Source organism: Fopius arisanus, unplaced genomic scaffold, assembly GCF_000806365.1.
Source record: "Fopius arisanus strain USDA-PBARC FA_bdor unplaced genomic scaffold, ASM80636v1 scaffold00020, whole genome shotgun sequence".
Taxonomy (NCBI): Eukaryota; Metazoa; Arthropoda; class Insecta; order Hymenoptera; family Braconidae; genus Fopius; species Fopius arisanus.
This window is the reverse complement of record NW_011887759.1, coordinates 34,197-56,167: the sequence shown is the minus strand read 5'-3', so window position 1 is coordinate 56,167 and position 21,971 is coordinate 34,197. Positions and strand designations below refer to the sequence as shown.

The window sequence follows — 21,971 nt, the reverse complement described above, 5'->3', positions numbered from 1 at the left end:
AATTAACTTCTGCAGCTGGAGTAGTGATTCTGATCGATTAGAGAAGTGGATTTCTGTGGCGATTGTTAGAGGTCTTGTTTCATTCTCGTGGAATATCGAAATACACAATAAAAAAAACATTGGACGATGAGATTACGACAGTGCGAGTCATACACAGACTTGAAAACCGAGGAAAAGTAACAACTGTCGCACGAACAGGTTGCGAACTTTGCGCTAGCTACGAGACAAGCGCAACTTTCACGAATGCAATATATATGGAATTGATACTGAAAAAAATAACAAAACCCGTATAATCTTTCCACAAATCCTGATATGACTTCCACCGCGATCGATCATTCAACTTCTAATTCATCCGGTTAAAACTGTCCCATCGAAGTTGATGGACTTTCTTCCAATATAAACATGACTCGAGATATTCCAACAAGGTAGGAATGCTCTTACCCCGATGAGAACCCAACATCTAATATACGTGGAAGAAATTCGCTTGTCTACTTTATATGTGAAGAAATGGAGACTTAAAAATACTGGCAGAATAAAAGAACCTGAATATAGTAGTGAAGCCACGGGTTTTTACGTCGTCTCAGATCATTAACTCGGTAATTTCCTAGTCGATGCCAATAAAATTTCGCATAAACTTTCTCAGATCGAATTGAATTAGCTGTATGCCAAATTTGTGATGACAGTGAATCGAGATTAGTGCCGCCATTGAAATCGTCATGACCTATGCCAAGCCGGCGTTTCTCCTACCACCTTTCCTGGAATTATTTCACCAGGCAGAATGCATAAAAAAATCACGGTGAAAATAATTTGGAGATATTTTTTAAGCACTTTTTAGACCTCTCCTATTGCAACTATGTGCCTCAGTGTATTGTACTCACTTTCTTTTCCTTCCATGATTGGACTGTAACCGTCGCATTCTATACGTATTGCGTACTTTTGTCCGGCGCCAGTACCAACCACGAATATCAATATCTACTATTTCGATTTCGCCGGTTACGATTTCCCGCCTCCCTGAATTTATTGCGTTTGCCTTCCGCAATTGCTGTGAGAGTAGCCGAACAGGAAAATTTAGTTTGTAGACAATTAGTTCGAACCTAGGACGATAGAAAATTACAGGGTGCCCCATGTATTCATATAAAACAAAGTAACAAAATACAACAATTTTTTTTTTTCAGATTTTATCAATACACTTAACGGACATGCCTGTGAAAATTTTATAGTCCAAGAGCAATTTTCCTTTTTGCTTCCACAAGACATTTTCTAGATAACAGTCGTAGATCAATTATGAAGATCTTTCAAGTGTATAATATTGTGTGGTAATTTTACTGTATGCGAATCGCATAAGACTTTTATTATATTTATAATAATTCGATTCCAGATATTTTTCGGTGGGGCAATACAACAATACAAAAACAATATTTTTTGTTATTAAACAAATAAACAGAGAATCAGTGCGGCGCTGGTTGATGGCTGGTGTGGTAACAAAAAATAACAAACTATCAGTATGAGTATGAGTTTGGTCCATCTTGATTATACTTTCTCAGAATTCCTTCTGGCGAAACGTATCCTTGTACATGACTCTCATTGCCCTAAGGCCATAGATCGTGCATCGAACTGCTCCAGAATCATTATAATGAATGATGATCGATTGCCTGATGATTCCCATACTTTCTACTTGACACTTGACGTTTTTGCTTGTACTTCCGCAAAATACTCGAAGAATTGATGATTTTTATTATCCGGTGCGCGATGTGAAGTACGTGGTCATCAGCACGCTAGATTAATAGGACTCGGGAAAGAAAGTGAAACGCCACTGATGTAATTCCAGGCGTAATATTTTTAGCTTTTTGTCACATCGTCCATCCGCATTTCTCATTTTCAATCCATTAAACTTTTTTTTGTTATATTCACTTGCAACTCCAAAATTTATTTGAATTTTTTCCACCAAAACTTTTAATTTGAGAAATTCTTTTTGTTTATTTAAATGTAATATTTTAGTACGTGCCTTTAGTAACAATCAATGGAAATAAAAAATGAAGAAGACAAGCGAAGACGAAGGAAATTCTACATTGCATTAAAATAGGTAAAATAGAAACTTGATATGAATGGCTGAAAAGAGAATTGATAATCAATACAGACTCCCGGAAATAAAATCAATCTAAAAATCCAGTGATTTGATGATAAACTTATCGATACAGTTTAACACTTGCGAAAGTGTTTTCCCACCCGAGGTGGAGAAGATAATGGGACAAGCGGGGAATTCACTTTCATCCAAAGCCACCACCTTGTACTCGCTCATTGCATCCATCTAGAGAGTTCCAAGTAATGAAAAACATTTAATGACCAAGTACCACAAAGAGAATTTCCAAAGAAAGGCAAAAACGTTGAACTGTTGCGGTAGTTTGGGTGCCAGAGGAATGTAGATCAACAGTACTAAACAACCTTGGCTACGTAACCTTGCTAAAGGTACAATGTTAAATTGCACAGTCACGCACACACGTGACTCCATTTTTCAGTGAAGAAATGAAGAAACGATGAAGAGGTGGGGGATGTAGGAGGTGGAGAGAAGTGGTTTCAAAGTCGGCGATCACTTTCTCCAGGCAAAATGTGGAAGGACGAAATAACTCTTTGCTTCCTTTTTCCATCCTTTCATTATTCTTTGCGTATTACATTACCCTTCTTCCACCACCATCACCACCATCGCCACCATGTTAGCATGTTTTTTTTTTCTTTTTCCCATCCTACGGTCACCCAGTGATTTCAACCACCACCACCATCACTGGTGAAGAAAGACAGTAACACTGACACTGGGTATTGCCCTCCTTCGGTCGATGCCGATTCGTCTTTGCGTAAATGCTCAGGTACCTGCTGGGGGGGTTTCAACGGGGATAACCCATTTGGGGGAGTACCTGACAAACCGTGCCTATATAACCACGACGTTCCGGTTATTGGACTAAGTTAAGCGAGTTTTCCTGTGCGCTAGGGAACAGAGTTTTAGCACCCGGGGTCCCTAACGGGTGCCACCAGTGAAATTATGAGAATCCGCCTGAGATGTGCGGTGAGTTCTTCAACGATCATTGTTCAGTCCTCTGTGATGGTTTCATTTATTATTTTTCTATTTATTTATGTGCTAATTTCATTGATCGATTTATTTATTGTTTATATGTAGGTTGTGATCGCTCCGCTACTGTTGCAAGTCGCCCTTGTGTGCAGCAAAGCGTTGGACCAGAATAATCAGTTGGCACTGCAGCCACAATGGCAGGGTCAAGCACAGTAAGTCATTGGCTCGTTATAGTATTGTAATGTGATTTGAATGGGTCAAGGTGTCTGAGTTTACATGAATTTCATTCGCAGAACTGAGGGTATTCAGAAGAGATATGATCCGTCAGCGGAGGCTGATGGTCACCACGAGAAGGGATACTGGAAGAAAAAATTGATATGGAAACCTGGATGGAAGAAGATTTGGCAGAAAGCCCATAAGCAAATATGGAAGCCCGGATGGAAGAAAATTTGGAAGCCAATTTGGGTGCCGACAAAACGCTCTGTATGGAAGGAAATACAAGTACCAGACTGGAAGAAAATTTGGAAGCCCGTCTGGAAGGAGATAAAAGTGCCGGTTTGGAAGGAAATCAAAGTACCAGCTTGGAAAAAAGTTTATAAGCCACTGTGGCAGCCTATAAAAGTGCCGGCTTGGAAGGACATTCAAGTACCCGATTGGAAGAAAATTTGGAAGCCAGTTTGGCGTGAAATTCAGGTGCCAGCGTGGAAGGAAATTCAGGTTCCAGCTTGGAAAAAGAAGTTTAAACCAGAATGGATTAAAGTTGGAATACCCGGAGAGCAGCATTTGGGGACTGATCCACACGGCTGGGAGTACACAAGCCACGACTTGTGGAAGAAAAAATTAATCTGGAAGCCAATTTGGGTGAAGTACTGGAAGCCCGCGAAAAAACAGATATGGATACCCGACAAAAAATTGGAGTGGAAGGAGGCGTGGAAGCAAATTTGGAAACCAGCTAAAAAACAGATATGGGTTGAAGACAAGAAGCTCGTTTGGAAAGAGGAGTGGAAGCAGATATGGAAACCAGGGAAAAAGCTGATTTGGGTTGCCGACAAGAAATTGGAGTGGAAGGAAGCGTGGAAGCAGATATGGCGCACTGAAAAGAAACTCGAGTGGATACCGGATAAAAAGCTCGCGTGGAAAGAAGCTTGGAAGGAAATTCAAGTACCAGCGACCAAAGAAATTTGGGTGCCAGGTTGGAAGAAGATCTGGAAGCCAGTCTGGATAAGCGAGTGGTTCCCAGCTGAAGATCATCATCATCCACACGGTGGATGGGAGGATCGCAAGGACGATGGCGCAACGGATGACCAACGACAGAGATTAGCCCGTCAGAGTCAACCGTTACCATTAGTTCAGCAACAGCCCCAGCAATCATTCCAGCAGCAATCACTGCACCAGGAATCGCAAGCAACGAGCCAATTAGCCTCGATAACTGATGATTTGGTACCACCCGCGTCAAATCAACAGCCCACCTGGAAATTTCCAGCTAGTTGAGAAAACACTGAATACCCCATGAGCTTGTACAAAGAACACTCATTACGTACTGTAATATAAGCCGATGTACATACATACTCAATTTGAGATTAAGTAGCGCAACAAAAACGCTATTCCAAGATGGAACCCCAATTTTTACTTGGCGTTTGTCTCAGTTTTTTTTATGTTATTGATTTATTTTTTATAATTCTGTTTTTTTTTTTATACGAAAGCGTTAATTGTTGTCATGATTGTTGAATACTGCCCGTTGCGAATAAAAGTATGGTATTTTTTTGTTAAAAAAAAACGTTGAAGATCTCTCTCCTTTTTTCACTAACATCCTTATTCGTCGCGTGTGATACAAATGTTCAGGCAAGAAATTGCCGGCAAACCCCACTGGGAGAAAGTGCAGTACACGATCCATATGTATACGTATGCACGGTTGAGACAGTTGGAGGGGCTTTTGCAGAGAAAGTAACCGAGAAACCAATTCTACTGGTCACCCACACATGCTTCATCAATTATAGTCCACGTGTGGTTGGATTATCTTTGCCTATTTCATTGCCGCCTGGGGTTTATAAATTTGCGAATGAATAGAAGAAACACGCCGTTTAAAAGGCCCATCACGTAGAAACTATGAAAAGTAAAAGTGAAATGCAAAAATAAATGGAATAAATATAAAGTTTAAATCAGGATTTCTCATCTGTCCTGTTCTGTTTTCCGGATAAAATCAAGAAAAATAATAAGAAGAAAAGGGGGAGAGACCGCAGCTCCCACGCGGAAATAAACTTGAATAATAAAATACACCAGGACTTTCCAGTTCGTCAATTTTTACACTCTTATTTCACATAAAGTGTGACTACGAAGTATAGGCCTGTGTGTCATCCACAGGTGTGTACAACCTGTCGTAATTACTTTCTTGACAGTACCGAGACGCTAATTACATCCGGCGGTGGCAAACCGCTCATCATGATAAACCGGGCGCACAATAAATCCAACACTAAAACCTATGAATAAACCTCGGCAACTGTCTCATTGACGCGTCTACAATTATGAATAAGGAAGTTGAGAATATATTTGGCTCTGAGGTCGTCTTAGGTCAGGTCTGACCGGTTATCGATGGATCATCGCTTCTCAGGATCTTTTTTTGGATATACCACTATTCATAAATTTAGATTACCATTCCAAATGCATCTAGCCAGCTGTTGAAAAGGATCAGATAATAGGAGGGTGGTGGAAAGGGCTCCTATATAAACCCACATCGTCAGGACAACTTGGACCAAATTCTAACAAAAATCGTTCCCGTCGACATCACCAGTTTTTCTATTTCAAATGATGCTGTTTCTGAGTTTTATTCTATTCTTGGTGGTCTGGATGTTGTGCTCACACGATTGCGTAAAACCGCGGAAATTTCCACCAGGTAAATAAAATGAAAAAAAACAAAGACTAGGAGAAAAATTAACATGAGACTTTCACAATCTCGACATTGTACAAATTCAACTCATTGAAGATTGTTTGCTGTGTTGCAGGACCCGCATGGTATCCCCTGGTTGGAGCATTTCCCGCATTTCATAAATTGAAGGAAAAGTATTACTATGTTCATACAGTTTTGGAGGAGATGTCAAAAAAGTATGGACCAGTGGTGGGTATCAAGCTTGGGAGACAGAAATTTGTTGTTATTTCCGGCAGTGAATTGGTAAAGAAGACAGCAATGAGAGATGAATTCAATGGTCGACCAGATGGTTTCTTCTTCCGTGTGAGAGCCTTTGGGAAACGAAAGGGAGTTCTTTTCATTGACGGGCCCGCATGGGCCCAGACCAGGAAGTCTACGATGAAACATCTACGGTCGTTTGGCTTTGGACAGAAAACAATGGAGAATTACTTGGAGGTCGAGGCAGAGGCTCTTGTTACTCATCTCCAGAGAGAAGTTGAGAGGCTGCAAAAGCCCCTCAGGCTCCAGGAAATCTTCGATGTCACTGTCCTCAATACCCTTTGGATGATGATTGCTGGGTACAGATTTACGTACGACGACTCCAGACTCAACCACATATTATCAGTCGTGCACGAAGCCTTCAGGTAGCTTGATTTAATCATTAGCGTCAATCGTCTGTCACATTTCAAACAAAAATGCTAATGAAAAATTTGTCAACAGGTCTAGTGACACTCTAGGCGGTATTCTGTCTCATCTCCCTTTCCTACGATTTGTCATTCCGAATTACTCGGGTTACAATCGCTTAATGGAGACGCATGATAAATTATGGGGATTTATTCGGAATGAAATTGATGAACATCTCAAGACGATGAGACGGGATCAGCCGCCGAAAGACTTTATCGAAGCGTTTTTACTTGAATCTGGAAACTCTTACGATCGTATGAATTCATTTTCCTATTGCCTGATGATGCATTGACTTTCTCTAATGAGCATCTCAGAAAAAAAAAATGTTTACAATAATTATTATGATCATTTAACTTTCTTTGGAATCAGCGGTATTAGCGAGTATTTCTGTGATTATTCTCCACTTTCCAAAATGAATGTTTTTTTTCTTTTTACCTTGAACAGGGGAGGAACTGATAGTTCTTTGCTTGGATTTATTTATGGCGGGATCAAAAACAACGACAGACTCCTTGACCGCAATCTTTGCTCTTGCTCTTCATCATCCAGAGTGGATAAAGTCTCTGCAGAATGATCTGCAAGATATTGTCGGCCCAGATGCACAACCCAGCTGCGAACACGCATCGCAATTGCCCCGAATAGAGGCTTTCCTAGCCGAGGTGATGATGCTTCTTTAAATACATTTTAATGTACGTTTCAGGTTTAAGATGAAGAGTGATAAATGTGGATTTTGTTTTGCTGAATAGTGACAGTGACATTTTTTTCTTTATGACGACAGGCACATAGAGTTCTAGTTCTCACGCCACTTGGGGTACCCCATAGGACAATGGATAAAGTTTCACTCGAGGGTTATAACATTCCGAAGGTAATATTTGTTATTAACAAAAGACAATTGTGCGCGAACACCTGATGCAGTCTGTACCATTGCCTCTTTTCGTTATTTTCTTTTTTTTTCTTTCACTCTCTAGGGTACTGTGGTTTTATTCAATTACCACAGCACTAATGTCGATGAGACGTGCTGGGAAGAGCCGTTGAAGTTCAAGCCAGACAGATTTTTGGATGAGAATGGGCAGTTCAAGAGGAGGAGCGAATTTTCGCCGTTCGGATTGGGTAATTTAATATTCTTAGCAATTAAAAAATCGCGCTAATCTTGACGATATTAGAAATATTTCTGGATATTCGAGATGGTCTTCAGAATTTTTTTAAATTTTTTTACGAACAGGAAAACGACGCTGTTTGGGAGAACTACTGGCCCGAGCGTCGCTGTTTATATTTTTCTCTTCAATAATCCATAATTTCGACATAGAAACGCCAGAAGACCAAGGGCTCCCAATATTAGATGGAATTGATGGATTCACTGTGTCACCGCGGCCATATCTCATTAAATTAACTCCCCGTTGCAAGCGAGAATGAAAATGGAAAATTACATTTACATTTGGTTACCGGAGTGTTAATGAATTCACCATCTTTGGAAGCAATCGCATCAATAAAGTTACGAATAACAGGAGTGAAAGAAATATATTCAACGATTCAAAAAATTACAATACCATGCATTCGCCATAAGGATGATCTCTTAAATAAATCATCCCCTTGATTTTTTAACACGACTATCGTGAGCTACGACTGGACGAGATAAAGTTATTTCATATCTCATCCAATTAATTTCATTTACAACGACATACAGTTAATTTTCCAATTCAAATCAATCTAGTCAATCGATTTCTTAAGAAAAGCATGATTAATATCCAGCAATTACTCTGAATGGGTCTGAATTCTGCATGGGTGATTAAATAGCTCATAAGCCTGCCAAATAATTCATTAACTAAATGCCCCTAAGTAATCGCAGATAAAGATGAAATAATTACGTCGAATGAGACACAAGGAGTACCTCATACGGTTTCGGGGATATCGTGAGTCCAGGCTGTGGCTCTGCATCGAGCTCTTTCCCAGGGACAGGAAGTAATTTGTAATTTCTCATAATTCCAGTGAACAGTAGAAATACTGCGGATCTTGCGAGAGTCTCTCCCGGGCAACGCCTGTGACCTGAAAACCATAATTATCCAATTTAATCATGTAACTTGACTCTTCTGTATCTCTAAAAAATCAAATTCAAATAAAAAAATTATAGAATTCAATTTCTTTGTTTCTTCAATTTCATTTTTTTTTCAATTCGAGATTTGAATGGGGGGAATAATCGAGATAATTTTCTACTGAAATGGATGGAACGTCAATATTATTGGAAGAGACTGTTTCATGCAGAATTTTACATTTTTCCACTCACCTCCACCGAAAAATATCAACTTCTTGTGGGGCACATGTGCACCATTCACCATGAATCTTTCGGGTTTAAAGACCTCTGGATCGTCAAAGTCCTCGGGATTTGTGTGTATGCTGTAGATATTCATTAGAATGCACGTGCCTTTTGATATTTTATAGCCCTCGAGTGTTGTATCATTTAACGCTCGTCGAGGGCCAATTATCGGAGTGACCACACGTAATCTCTGGGACTCAGTCATGACGGATTCAGTGTATGGAAGTCTATAATTTATTTTCATGATAACCGATCAATTAATTGATAGCAATTGCTAATCTTTATAACAATCTATTAGGGCGCTATAATTATACATCCAAATATAATTATTAGATATCCATCGCGAATTAGCTGTAATTGTTATATGATTCGTCTAAGGTTTATTTGCATGTGGATTTTCAAAACATTTTGAATTTGTCAATTAATCGAATTAATCGATTATAATCGATTAGTGATGCGGAAGTACTTACAATGGTCGATCCGTCTGCTGCGGCAGTCTCCCGAAGCTAATCACAGAATCTAGTTCTTGATGCACCTTTTCCTGGACATCTTGGTGAAGTGTCATGTAGAGAAACATAAAGTCTAAGGTGACTGTTGTTGTCTGAGATCCAGCGATGAACAAGTCGATTAATATCATCAATAATTGATCCTCGGTGAAACCAGCTTCAGGACCTTTTCCGTTGTACATTTCCGCAAGAAACATGTGGATTAGATCCATCTCTTTACCAGGTGTGTAAGTCTTTTTGTGCTCATTTATGGTTTCCTGCGGTAGAGATTTTATTGAACCGTTAATAATCATTTGAGGATGGAGTAGCTCATTAACTCGTGGCGAAAAAAATGACAAACCATCAGGAATAATTTAAGCTCCTCATTAACGGTCATTAGTAGTTCATATCCAGAGCTTTTTGGTGCTACATGTCTTATCCAGGGAAATACTGATAACATTCCTCCAGCGATATCGAAAGCTTTTGCCCGACGTTCCATGAGATCAAGGAAATATCTTAAACTACTCAATAAATTAATTCAAATGGCAGTGTCAATTTTAATTAACGAATAATACCAAAGATAACACAGCTCAGAAACTCGTTAGTTTCCCGCGTAAACTATTCGATTTGAAATTTAAAATTTTTCTGAGCCGACCTAAATATGTTAATTTATTCAATTGACTGATTCACCGTTTTTCATCTTCAATTCGTTTTCCCGTTGCAACACTCCAAATCACATTAATGACAGCCGGTGCGACAATGGGGTTCATTCTCAAAATCCCACCTCCTTTGGCTTTTAATTGCTGAAGAATAATGACTAATTCGTCTCTAATCTTATCTGACATCTCGACACGCCCAAATCCCAGGTCCCTGAGACATCTCACTAACCACGAACGCATTTCCCGCCATACTGGACCCTCATTCATCGTAATTCCTGGAAAATTTCATGTTTATTGTTCCCACACCTTCCGGAAATACAGCAAAAATTAAATGATCATTGCACCTTTACGCAATCCCATATTCCGTATCTTCGTAAATTCATTCCACGGTCTTGCATCAAATGTCTCGTCTCGCAAAATTTTTGCAACACCCTTATATCCACATACAACGACAACATCCGAATGTCCAAGACGTAAATTGATGATATTACTGTTGTAATCCTTGGAGAGTTCGAGAAAGGCCTTGTGCTGTCCACCAAATTTTTTGCACAATCTTCGCACCAGTCGTAAATTACCCAACACTGGCCAAGGAAATGGACCCGGAATATTTCCTCCTTCAAATAGAGGAAAATCCCATTACATTGCATCAGAGGAAAAGCAATCAAATAATTGTAACGAGGAAAAATTAATGAACCAAGACAATAGTAAATTTGTAAATGGGAATGATATGGATTTAGCAATTAGGAATTTAGCGTTACACAATGAATCGTCAGTAATTGAACGTTGTAACCATAATGAATGGTTAAAAGAAATTGGACTGATGAAGTGAGTGAGAAATTGGAAACCGCATGATTAACAGCCTTGAGTATCATTGAGTACAGCGTTAAAAAAGCACTCAGGTTACACACGTGTGTGAAGCGAATCGCACTAGGTAACAGCGAAAGATGAAGAGAGAAATAGAAAGTCATTGAAGTAGGATAAACGATTTTGCTGGCACGCGTTCAAATATCGCTTAATCTATTATTCGAGTGAACACTGAATATTTACTACCTGATGTTGGCTCCAGTAATTTTGGCCGGAGTTTAATAACTGTCAGAATAAGACATAAAACTATTAGATAAATTGTATAGATGAACATAATCGTTGCGTTTAACTGGTGTTATTATCTTCTTCTTCGATAGCTTCCACAGACGTTGGAATTTTGGCGAGCAATCCACTCGTTATACTGGGATAGAACGGATAGAACTATTCGTTTCTCTTGTCCGACGATTACGATGCGTCGGCTTTTCCCGTTAACACTCCTCGCGCTTGACCCATCCCTCCACATTTTATTCGGCTCGGCTCTCCACGTGGCTACCGCTTATTTCTAATTTCCTCATCCGTACTTAGAATACTGAAGTTACAATTAATATACAGTATCATTCTCCATAAATTTTTCAAACATTTTATTATTTACACATGAAATTATTCTAGTCCATGAATGGACCGTGAGAATTATGTTAAATTATCGACTTCCTTGCGCGGTCTTTTATCGCGCCTTCTCTTCCCTTGAATTTCACACCTCTTTCTCTTTTTCGCCTCTTTTTTCTTCTGTTGCTTGGCTATTTTCTTCTTCGCTGCCAATTCTGGATCGATGACGTACTGCAAGTGGAGTTAAATCGTTAGAACATGTAATTATTTTAATGGAGATATTTTTTCGAAATTTTATTCACCTGTTGATTCTGAATTTTTTTCCTCTCAGCCCGCTTAACGTCCAGTTTCTGCTGAACCTTCGCCAGTAATTTCGAGTACTCATCATCTTCTATTCTCTTTTTAATCATTCTGCCCACTTCTTTTGATAGCTGACGTAATGGAGCATTGGATTCTTCGGTTGTCATCATCTCTCTCACTAGTGGAGACATTAGTTGGAATAGAATGGATTTCAAATATGGATCCACTGGAATTGTTGTTACTAAACCCGCTGTCCATTTAAATGCGGCTGATCGCTGTCAATTAAAAGGGAGAGATACGTTTTCATTGAGGCACTGAATTCTGTCGTTATTCTCCGAAATTAATCTACAATATTTGACCTTTCATTTTCATCATATCATCATCGTTCTTTCGATACACACACATTGAAAATTGAATGACAATCAAAAATATTAGTTACGTATTGCCTTCTTGGGAAATAATGAGAAAGTGACAAGTTACAAATAATAGAAAATATCTAATACGTAACAATAGCTTTTTCATTTTTCTCTCAACATAGAAAAACACGTGTCTAACATTTTTCATCCAATTTTCGTATTCCATCATTCTTTGCAATAAAAAAAGGCATGTGACCAGGCAATTGTCGTCAGATCGCGCAAGAATTGCCGACAATTTCGCGTGCGCAATTTTTAATTAATAGGTCATAATAAAGGAGCGATAATTCCCAGTGGAGAATCGTAGGAAAATTGCAATGTCTTTGAATGATCATATGCTAAATGTCATCTGTTATTTGACAGTCGATGCCTACTGTCACTTGTAAATTGATATTGAGCTATTTACTGATAGTTTGTCGTAATCTCATTAAGATAGAGTTTTGAAAAAGTTTCTTGAGAATATTGGATATGGAAATTTCGCGTTGTAAAATTTGGGCATGTAAATCAACGCCGACAGGTCCATTCTCGATAGAAAGTTGATTAGATATTCCGAGAATGTAGAGCAACCGAGATTTATTGAACCAACGGGAATGAATCATCTTGTGGAAATAATATATTTTAAAGATATCAAGTGGAAAGGCCTATTGATCTCAACGATATTTACGACGAGAGATTTACAGGCACGAAGACCGAGGCAGTAATGGTAAAGTTGAAGGATGTAAACAAAATTTCAATAGACTTGTTTTATAGGTATTCATGAGAGTCCAGACGTTTTAGAAAGACCGGTGTTTTACGACTGAATTTTTATTATAGAAAATCAGAGGTTTGCGTAAGGCATATTTTTTTTCACGTTTAAAAACAATTTCTCTTATGCCCCTTCAATTGTTCAATATTTTTGATAAGAAAGTGAATAAGGAATACTATCAAGAATTTTGACATTTTGTTCATGAAATACAAAACAGGTGGAAAATTGTCTTACCACACACGTAGATTTCGGATTCTGTGTCACTTCCATATTAACACACTTACGAATCCTCTTAACAAGCCAAAGCAGAGAAATTCCCTCTTCCTTGATGCCCCCCTCGGTTTCCACGTTCGTCCAATTCGAGGCTTTGATAACCCTCGCAATGAAAACAAGATTCTTCACAACCTGATCAGCCAGCTCTTCAAACTCCATTTCAGGCTGCAGCTGTGCAAGTAGATCTAAACTCAATCGCCTAAGTGTCTCGACCGGCGAAGAGTATATGTAACCCTTGCTCTCAATTTCTCCAGTGTGCTCAAACACCTTGAATTGAAAATAGTGTGACAGTCTGTCAATATCAAGTGCCGCCAGGATGAACCCAATTTGCTGAGTGGCTGCTAGCCTGACCCAGAGATGAGGGTGTCCGAGGCATTCTTGACTATTTTCCCCGAGCGATCGAATGGACTCAACGTATTTTTCGCTTTTTAAAAATTTCGGGCAATTAGCAGAGATTTTCAGGGTCAATTGCAGTACTTGAAACAAATGGTGATCCCTGAGTCTCTCCGGGTCCTTGACATCCTCCCGAAAGACTCTCTTCTTCCTCTTTCTCTTCACAAATTCACCCGGGGCATTGTCCTCGACATCCTCTGGCCTGAATTGCTTGAGAATCAGGGGGAGAACCTCCTCAAGTCTCCTCTCGAACGAGTCCTTCTCCACAGAAACAAAAATTCCACACAGTTGAGCTGCCAGCCTGCGGAGAGACACCTTCGGATTCTTGAACCAAGTGACAACGATATCAAAAAGCTTTACTCGCTGATTATGAGGGACTCTGGTGATGATTTCCCTGATGCACTTGGCGCTGAGCTTCTTGCACTCGGGATCCTCGTCATTCACCAGTCTAGCCCCTACCATGATGAAGATGAGGCCTGACTGCTGAGTAAGAATTACTTCTGGAAATCCTGTGACTATACTGAGGATCATACTCAGGGCACTCATCCTACCCATCTGGAGTTCGTAGCTCAGCTGATTCAGATAGAACGTCAAATGCCTCTCAAGGTCTTTGCCAAGGGGGTATTCCATCAGGAACGCGTAGAAAACGTGTCTTGCCTGCTGTCGAACATTCTCAGAATCAGATGTGACACTCAAAGCAGCGACTCTCCTCATGACCTCGTGCATTTCCGGAATTATTAACTTTCTGCTGATGATTGCTTTCAAGAGATTGAACGCAGTGGCTTGCCTCTCGTAGTCGTGCAGATCCTGCTCAGCGTAGAGGATCAATGCTTTCACTTGGTCATCAGACATTTTAAAATGCTTGACATCTCTCACCAGAACGGACATTGTCTTGAAGGCCGCCATAACGAGATCGAAGTTGTCACCTTTACTAAGTCCAGCTGCTCCGTACTTGTGCAGAATTTTGAAAATCGAAGCACAGATTTGTTTTATCTCAGAACGAACCGAATCCAGATCCATCTTTATCACCCAATTGAGACATTGAAGAGATAAAGTACTTAGTTTCACGTGTTGAGAGTCCAGGCAATCTCTGAGAATTGACACAAACGGATCCAAGTAGTGTTTGAAAGATGCATTGAGTTTCTCACGTTTCAGGAGAATGTGGAGAAGTTTCAGGGCGAATTCCAAAAGGATGTGATCGTTAGTATCTCCGGAGGTCTTTGCAGCAGCCTTCAGACCCATTCTAGATTTCGGTTCTGCTGGAATTATAAAGCAGTCTGATATCTGAGGTTTATTCTTCAATCTTTCCTCCTGAGAAGATTTTAATTTATTGGCAGCCAGGGCTGGAATATTCTTGGAGACGACACCATACAGAAAAATGAGGAGATTGTTCGGTTGAATGAAGATATTGTCAGCTAGACCCAGAACCACGTGTCTGAGGCACTCCATAACTTTGTGGACAGTTTTGTGGGATCTGGCATCGTTGAGAACTGACACGAGGGGCTGGAGAAGGTCGACCAAACAAGATTCTGTAATGAATTGTCCCAGAACGTGGAAAATATCAAAACTCTTGGTGGATTTCGCTTCTGATGTATTTTTAGTCACTCCCGCGACGTCTTTCTCCTCTGCACTGAGACCGAACAAATCAACTTTGCAGACTTGTAAAATGCTCTGAAGATTCTCGTTCACATGGGTCTCCTTGAAGAAAGGCTTCATGGAAATTAGAACTGCGTGGATTGTGTAAGCGAGCACGTGGATCTGAAACCCTCTAGTTAAAAGAGAATTCATTTCCCTCAGTAAATGGTGGAGGTAATCTGGGCCCAGGGTAATCATGATCTTCTGGAGGATTTCTCGAGTCGCTCGTCTCACAGACTCCAATCTGCTCTTCAAGAAAGTACAGAGTTTCATGAAAATTCCAGGAAGATTCTTATCCAGGATCTTGTCAGGGAGTTTCTGCAGAAGCTTGACGAGGGCTAGAGCTATTGGAACTCGCATCAGTTCTTCTTCTTCCTTCTCCGCTCCTGTTCGTTTTCGATTGACTTTGTGACTCATCTCGTGATGGGTCCTACTGAGGATTGAACGGTGGAGCTGGGGAAGGAATGTGTTCGTTATATCGAAGACTAGACCTTTGGCTGCGTATGGAGACAGAATTATTTGTTTCTCAACGAATTTCGTTTGTTCTGTTTGATCCTCGTCCTCTGGAGATCGATCCTCTGGACTATCTCCTCGCTGGTTCAGAGCTTCGTCTAGTGCCTCTTCAGGCTCTCTGATTTCCTCATCGACATGTGGTATATCATCTCCAGTGTTATCCTCTTCTGGGTCTCGGGGTTCAGCAGTAACTGCAATAATTTCAGACCTCTCTTCTGCTTTAATTTTATCTTCCACTATCTTCAGTTTAGATAAATCATAATGAAAAGCGTCTAGAATGGCAATCACAGTCCTCACAATCTGCTTCTGGAATTCCGTTGAGGATCTCAATTTATCTAAATAGTACTTGAGGATAATTGCGTACTGATGCCAAGGCAGGAGTCTACACACAGCCCCTACAGTCTCAATCGCTGAATCGACCAAACTGTTTTTATTAGCGAAGGATTCATTGCAGAGGTACGAGGAAGCCAATGGAAAGATAAATTGGGTTAATGTCTTGGAGTTTGGAGCTCTCTCAAGGGTCTTCGACATTGTGCAGAATTTCAAGAAAGCCCTTGCCTTCCTGTGAAGCTGTAGATGCTGCAGATTTTCAAAGAAATCTACTTCAGGATCAACCTTGTCAGTCAATGCATTCAAGTCCCTGAGGACGGGATGCACATCTGGACACTCCATCGACATCACCCCAAGGAAAGATATAGAGCGCAGGCGGACAGCCTCGTTCTTGCTTCTGATGCCAACTCTAACTAAATTCAATATCGTATCTTCAATGAGGAACATTCTGTCCACTTTATTCTGTTTACTCCTTCTCGCCAGTTCTGGCCCCAGGATATTCAGACACTGGCCTGCAGAGTCCCTCAGAGAAAGATCAGTCTCACGTTTGAGGAAGTAAAAACAGCAATACAACACAGCAATTCCAAACTCAATCGTCAATATCCTGGACTGTTCGTCATTCCCTGAAGTAATCGCTGATTTAATTTCGGAGAATGCATCTAGTCTTCTCTCGAAGTCAGGCTGATCGATCCATCTCTGGTCTGTGGCATTCAGATCACCCAGAAGATCAGCAGTTTTCAACATGACGTCCCTGGGGACTAATGAGTCACAGTCTTTGGAAACAATCGTCTTGAACAACTGGAGGAGGAGTTTTCGGGCAGCTGACGAGCTGACACAAGAAAAGAGTGGGAGGATTGCTCTGAGGTGAACATGTGTCTTTTGTACATTGTTCATGAGGTTCGATATGGTCGTCAGTAGCTCGAGAATCGTCTCCTCGGCCTCTCCCTTCATCGCTCTCTTCACCAGAATGGGCAAGGACAGTGATACCAGGGAATTCGACGTCTCTGGATTCAAATTGAGCTCTGAAATTCTCGCGAGAATACTCGTCTCTGTGCGGTTCACCCCATACTTTGACTTTTGGAATTTTCTCTGGATGTAAAACAGAATGTCTGGTACGTGGGAGAGAAGAATTGACGATCCGTAGTTAATATGAACTCCGGGGAGTAGTGATTCAGCATTAACTTCCAGAACATTTCTCGGCTTCAAGGGACTCTTCACTTCATCAACCTCCATCTGGTCCTCAGCGATAACTCCATAATCCTGGAGGGTCAAGAGTTTTTCCAACATGTCTAAAATGGTGTTAATCACTGATGGATGAGTTTTTTCTCCCAGGAGAAGCTTGATGACGAAGAAGAGTGGAGACACGCTGGTGTTGCCTTCTTGATGCTTCACGAGGAGGCAGAAGTACCTGGGGTTCTGACACCACGAGGACAGCAGTTTCAATAGAGCTGTGGGGCTGTGAACACCCTCAACAGGAAGTTTTTCAATCCAGGGGAAGACAGCAACATCGAAGAGCACGTCGAGTTCTGTCTCAGTCCATTTATAATTCTCAAAGTGCCCAAAAAATCTGGCGAGAATTCCGATGCATGTGTTTTTAAGATCCTTAATGATTGGGACGAACCCTGACAAGACATTATCCGATTGTTCGAGAATACCCCTGATATGTGCCATAATGCAGAGAAGGAGGGCCAGGAGCCTCGGCAGAAGGTTGTCCGACATTTTCGCTCCGAATTCCTCGATAATGATCGACAGCAGATTGACAGCCGATCGGAGGCGTTTTGGAGGAATCACGTCGGATAAATTGAGAGTTTTCATTACGCCTGTAACCAATTCCTTGAGATCCTTTAGGTCATCCTCTGGGGAGAGACTGATGTTGAATTTCTCGAAGGGCTTGAACGCCATTTTCGTGAAAAGCATCATTTCGTGTTCCTTTACTCCCATCAAGAATCTCAGGATAATTTTGCGACGAACTAGACCACCGGCTGCTCCTGCTGCCCTTCCAGTGCCCTTCGATATCATCTTTGCGTATATCAGTCTCATTAGGATTGGCATCAGGGCCTCTCGGTGGTCCTCCTGAATCATTCCAGTGGTCTCCTCTTCGTGTTCTATTTTGAATCGCGCCAGTTCGTTCCGCAAGTTCTTCTCCTCGATGAGACCGTACAAGTGGTCCCTGTAGGGGGTCAGGAACTTGTGTTTGTAGGACGAGAGACAGTCCAGCACTGCCTTCTGGAGCTCAATGCTCTTCGATGTCAAGAGCTCCAGATAAATTTGGTACATCTCGGACTCTCGGTACAGCATCTTGGGGTTGCTGGCCTTGGAGAATATATTCAACTGGGCGAGGAGTATTTTAAAGTCCGATGTTCTTCCCAGCTTTTTAAAGGACGATTTTTTTGAAGCATCAGGCTTAACGCCCTCTTTCATCCCTTCATTCTCGTCTTCTGAAATATTATCCTCTATTATCGTCTCTTGAAAGTTGTCGCGTTTTGAAATGTTGTATGATCGTGCTGTCTCTGAATTTGACCTGAATATCTTATTCTCGACGAAATCAATGAAAAGAACTGTCACATCTCGATTTTTTATCTCAACGTACTCTGGAAATTCCGTCATGCATTTCCATAAGAGGATTTTGTAATTCTGGAGATCAGGTTTGTCGATTGACAATAATTTCTGATTTAGAGAATTGAGAATTTCACAGGTGAATATGTTGTCGTGGGTCTCGAGGGTTGTGGGAAGATTTGGGGTTTTTAATTCCTGTAGGAATATTGGCCAGAAGTGGGGACACTTGTCACTGGCGAAAGTAGCTATGGCTTTGGCTGTTGGATCCCATAGGAGTGAAAAATTTATATACAAGTTGCCTATCAGAAATCTCACTGCGAAGTTCTGGTATTTTGGTTTGAGATTCATCACTGCCCTGGAGGTAAAGGTGAGCGCCTGCAGGTGGATTAGACGATCTCGGTAATTATAAACTGTTGTCTCGACACTTTCACCAGCGAATAAGATTTCCAAAGCATTCAGACCATCATCAGTCTTCTGGAGGAATAAGTCCTTTACTTCGGAAAATAATGAGTAAATGTGAGATACAGCTAACCGAATTTTCCTGTAGGGAGAACCCAATTGTTCCACTAGGTGTTTATTTATCTCATCGAAGGTGCCCTCGTTTAGGTAAAGATTTTTCATTTCGGAATTTTTGATGTACGTGAAAAATACATCTGCAGCATTTAAAATATTGACAGACTGTGGGTATTTTTTGATCAGTTCCAGGATATTGATTTTCGATTCTGCTATGAATTTTTGGAAGTCTTCGATGTCCAATAGATGCACTGTTGATTCTAACATCAATAGGAACGCGAAGTTTTTCTTCTCCATTTCAGAAGTCGGGAGATCGCTGCAATCTTCTGCGATTAATTTCTCATACAAGAAGATTAAATTCTCCTTTAATTTTTCGATCGAAGCATTCTTCACAGGAGTCACATGAGGCATAATAACAACAACCCGTAGTAATTCTTCATAGTCCACATTCTTCTCTGTCCAATTTCCTAGTTTATCATGGAGGTAGTCAATAGCTGTAGGAAATCCTCTGAGATCTAGATTAATCTTTCTCCATAATTTAGAATTGATGCCATTGAGACTGGGAGGTGCTTTGGCATTGACCACTTTAGAGAACAATTCCAAATCATTATTTCCAAATTCTTGCTTCAGGACACTTCTTTGGAGGGCCATTGGAAGAATCAAGGTCTCAAAGGATGAGTGATGGACCAAACTTTCCACAATATAACTCACTAATCCCCTGTTCTTGATTGACAGTAATCTAGAGGCAAATTCACTGGAAACCTCCTGAGTTAACTTTAAATTACTGGCGAGGAGAACGTCGATGCACATATCAACAGCTTCCTTGAGGACTTCATCATCATCAACTGAGATTATCTTCACAAGTCTAGACTTCATCTCTACTGGGTCGATCAACATTCTGCCTCCTCTGTGATTGACAATCAGGCGACAGAGCCTCAAGATCAGAGTTATCATTTTTCTTTTTTCATTCTCCTTAGTTGAGTGATCGTCGAGGAACTTGTAGATGACGGTCCATAGAACTTGGCTGTTTTTAGGAATTATTGAATTTGTAATGCATGTGAAAACCTGTTGGACAACATCGTAAACCAATTGCTCATCCATGGAGTCGTCAATTAATGCATTCAAGTACAGAGTCAACATCTCCTCAGCGCAGGAGTGAAACTGCCCGGAAATACCAGAGATCACTTCGAATAAAAGTTTTCCACAGCCAACTGTGCCATCCGGAGTCTTCTTCAGGGCTTCAAATACTAATTTCAAGAATGCATCTCGATCTCTGACTTTCCTAGCCACGAATGCAAAGCTCTCAGCGGCAAAATTATTTACGTACTCTGGCTTGGTGTCCACGAGAAGTGGCAGAAGGAGTTGAAAGGCTCTATCGATGTTCTTTATAAGATACCTCCACAGAAATTTGAATAGGTACGCCAGGGTTGTGAAGGAGTACTCGAGGATATCTGGATCCTTAGTGGACAGGAGATCGATGATTATAGCGAGGAAGTGTGGAAAGTGCTCGTAGAAATCCCTCTGGAGGTCTTTAGCGACTGCCACGACTAAGTCGAGAATGGGTTGCAAGAATACCGCGTTCTTCATCTTCAAGTATTTTGTAAGGGAGTCTATGACCTCTTGCTTGTGCTTCAGGAGTTGAGGAAGAGTCACAACCTGTTGCACTTCTTTTCTGAAGCTCTTGTAGCCTTCTGTAAGATTCAAGACGTTCCATTTCTGCAGTGTCTTGTGGAAATTTGTTTCCAGTGATTCCTCGTCATCTGAGAACTCCTCGTTCTTGTGGACAACTCGATGAAACACATCTACGTCGATCTCTGATATTCGTTCAGAGAATTTTTTAAACTGAGTAACGAGAAGAAGGTAATTAAATTAATGAGTCATTATTTATCAATTAATTCAGTGTTACCTAGTGAATACTTACCTTGAAAGTATTAGTTTCTTTGTGGCGAACCGGTTTATTCTTCATTTTTATTGAATTTCCTTAAAATCTTTACGTAAACACAATAAATTTATAAACTCTTGGTTTTTTTATCGTAGAAATATTGGTTGCATGTGAAATTAATTGATAAAAAAAACTATAAATTGAAGAGAAGACAACATAATCTGTCATTATTTCAGTAGTATTCACTATTTCTTTTGCATTGGAGTAACACCATGTGTTTAGCACGTGCCTAACCAAAGAGGATTGACTACAGTAGGGGCGCAGTTCTGGGGGTTTGACTGTCCCCACCAAAGGAGGATTAACTAAAGTTCTGTTCTGTGCGCATGCGGGGTTTTCTGTGCGCATGCGCGGAGTCTCGCCGGGGGGTGACCCCCCCACTCGAGCGCTGCCTCCAACGCCCTGCCATTTTCAGTGGGGAGTCAGTCGTTCCGCGACCGCGCGTCGAGCAACTAGTCACGCGTCGCGTACTTAAATTCCGTTAATATCGGGGTCCTAGTGAGCGCAAAAAACCGGCGCCGCCTGTGAACATTGAAAATACAAAGTGCGGGACTCAGTGCAAGTGATTTTGTGAATTGTTTAGTGTGTGTTTAGATACGGACTGAAGTGACAGTGCGAATTAGATTCAAAGGATTACTTTTATTTTATTTATTTTATTGATCTTTGTGGATTTTGAGTTGATAAAACATTCTTGGTTGTGTGGTGAGTGATTAGTGAACTTTTGAACTGTCTGCTGTCTTTGGAAATGCTGCTGCTGCCAAGCCGACTTCAACCTTTGGCGTCAGAATCACATGGAGAGATCTTCAGGATCGGAGGGCATCTTGCAACCGACTGCAAGGTGAGTTTCGTATG

General features: G+C 40.8%; 4 protein-coding genes across 5 annotated transcripts; 2 read left to right on the top strand and 2 right to left on the bottom strand.

Annotated features, from left to right (window-relative positions):
* Window positions 1–2,947: 2,947 nt before the first annotated feature.
* Window positions 2,948–4,832, top strand: LOC105264225 (uncharacterized). The gene is made up of 3 exons (XM_011300960.1): window positions 2,948–3,058; window positions 3,170–3,273; window positions 3,355–4,832. The coding sequence occupies exons 1-3, from the start codon at window positions 3,035–3,037 to the stop codon at window positions 4,550–4,552; spliced, it is 1,326 nt and encodes a 441-aa protein (XP_011299262.1). The 5' UTR covers window positions 2,948–3,034; the 3' UTR covers window positions 4,553–4,832.
* A 995-nt stretch (window positions 4,833–5,827) lies between these two features.
* On the top strand, window positions 5,828–8,077 carry LOC105264223 (probable cytochrome P450 305a1). 2 transcript variants are annotated; one of them, XM_011300957.1, is made up of 7 exons: window positions 5,828–5,951; window positions 6,061–6,607; window positions 6,684–6,901; window positions 7,092–7,303; window positions 7,423–7,509; window positions 7,613–7,754; window positions 7,867–8,077. In XM_011300957.1, the coding sequence occupies exons 1-7, from the start codon at window positions 5,864–5,866 to the stop codon at window positions 8,055–8,057; spliced, it is 1,485 nt and encodes a 494-aa protein (XP_011299259.1). In that variant the 5' UTR covers window positions 5,828–5,863; the 3' UTR covers window positions 8,058–8,077. The 2 variants fall into 2 exon arrangements, with proteins under 2 accessions (XP_011299259.1, XP_011299260.1); XM_011300958.1 differs by having other exon boundaries at window positions 5,902–5,951; window positions 6,042–6,607.
* Window positions 8,078–8,134: 57 nt separating this feature from the next.
* On the bottom strand, window positions 8,135–11,382 carry LOC105264224 (probable cytochrome P450 305a1). The gene is made up of 7 exons (XM_011300959.1): window positions 11,150–11,382; window positions 10,444–10,713; window positions 10,131–10,374; window positions 9,802–9,961; window positions 9,426–9,718; window positions 8,926–9,182; window positions 8,135–8,687 (listed from the first exon to the last, which is right to left on the bottom strand). The coding sequence occupies exons 1-7, from the start codon at window positions 11,235–11,237 to the stop codon at window positions 8,506–8,508; spliced, it is 1,494 nt and encodes a 497-aa protein (XP_011299261.1). The 5' UTR covers window positions 11,238–11,382; the 3' UTR covers window positions 8,135–8,505.
* A 138-nt stretch (window positions 11,383–11,520) lies between these two features.
* LOC105264222 (small subunit processome component 20 homolog) lies at window positions 11,521–21,365 on the bottom strand. Its single transcript, XM_011300956.1, has 4 exons — window positions 21,102–21,365; window positions 13,202–21,022; window positions 11,812–12,084; window positions 11,521–11,740 (listed from the first exon to the last, which is right to left on the bottom strand). The coding sequence occupies exons 1-4, from the start codon at window positions 21,144–21,146 to the stop codon at window positions 11,594–11,596; spliced, it is 8,286 nt and encodes a 2,761-aa protein (XP_011299258.1). The 5' UTR covers window positions 21,147–21,365; the 3' UTR covers window positions 11,521–11,593.
* Between the last annotated feature and the right edge of the window lie 606 nt (window positions 21,366–21,971).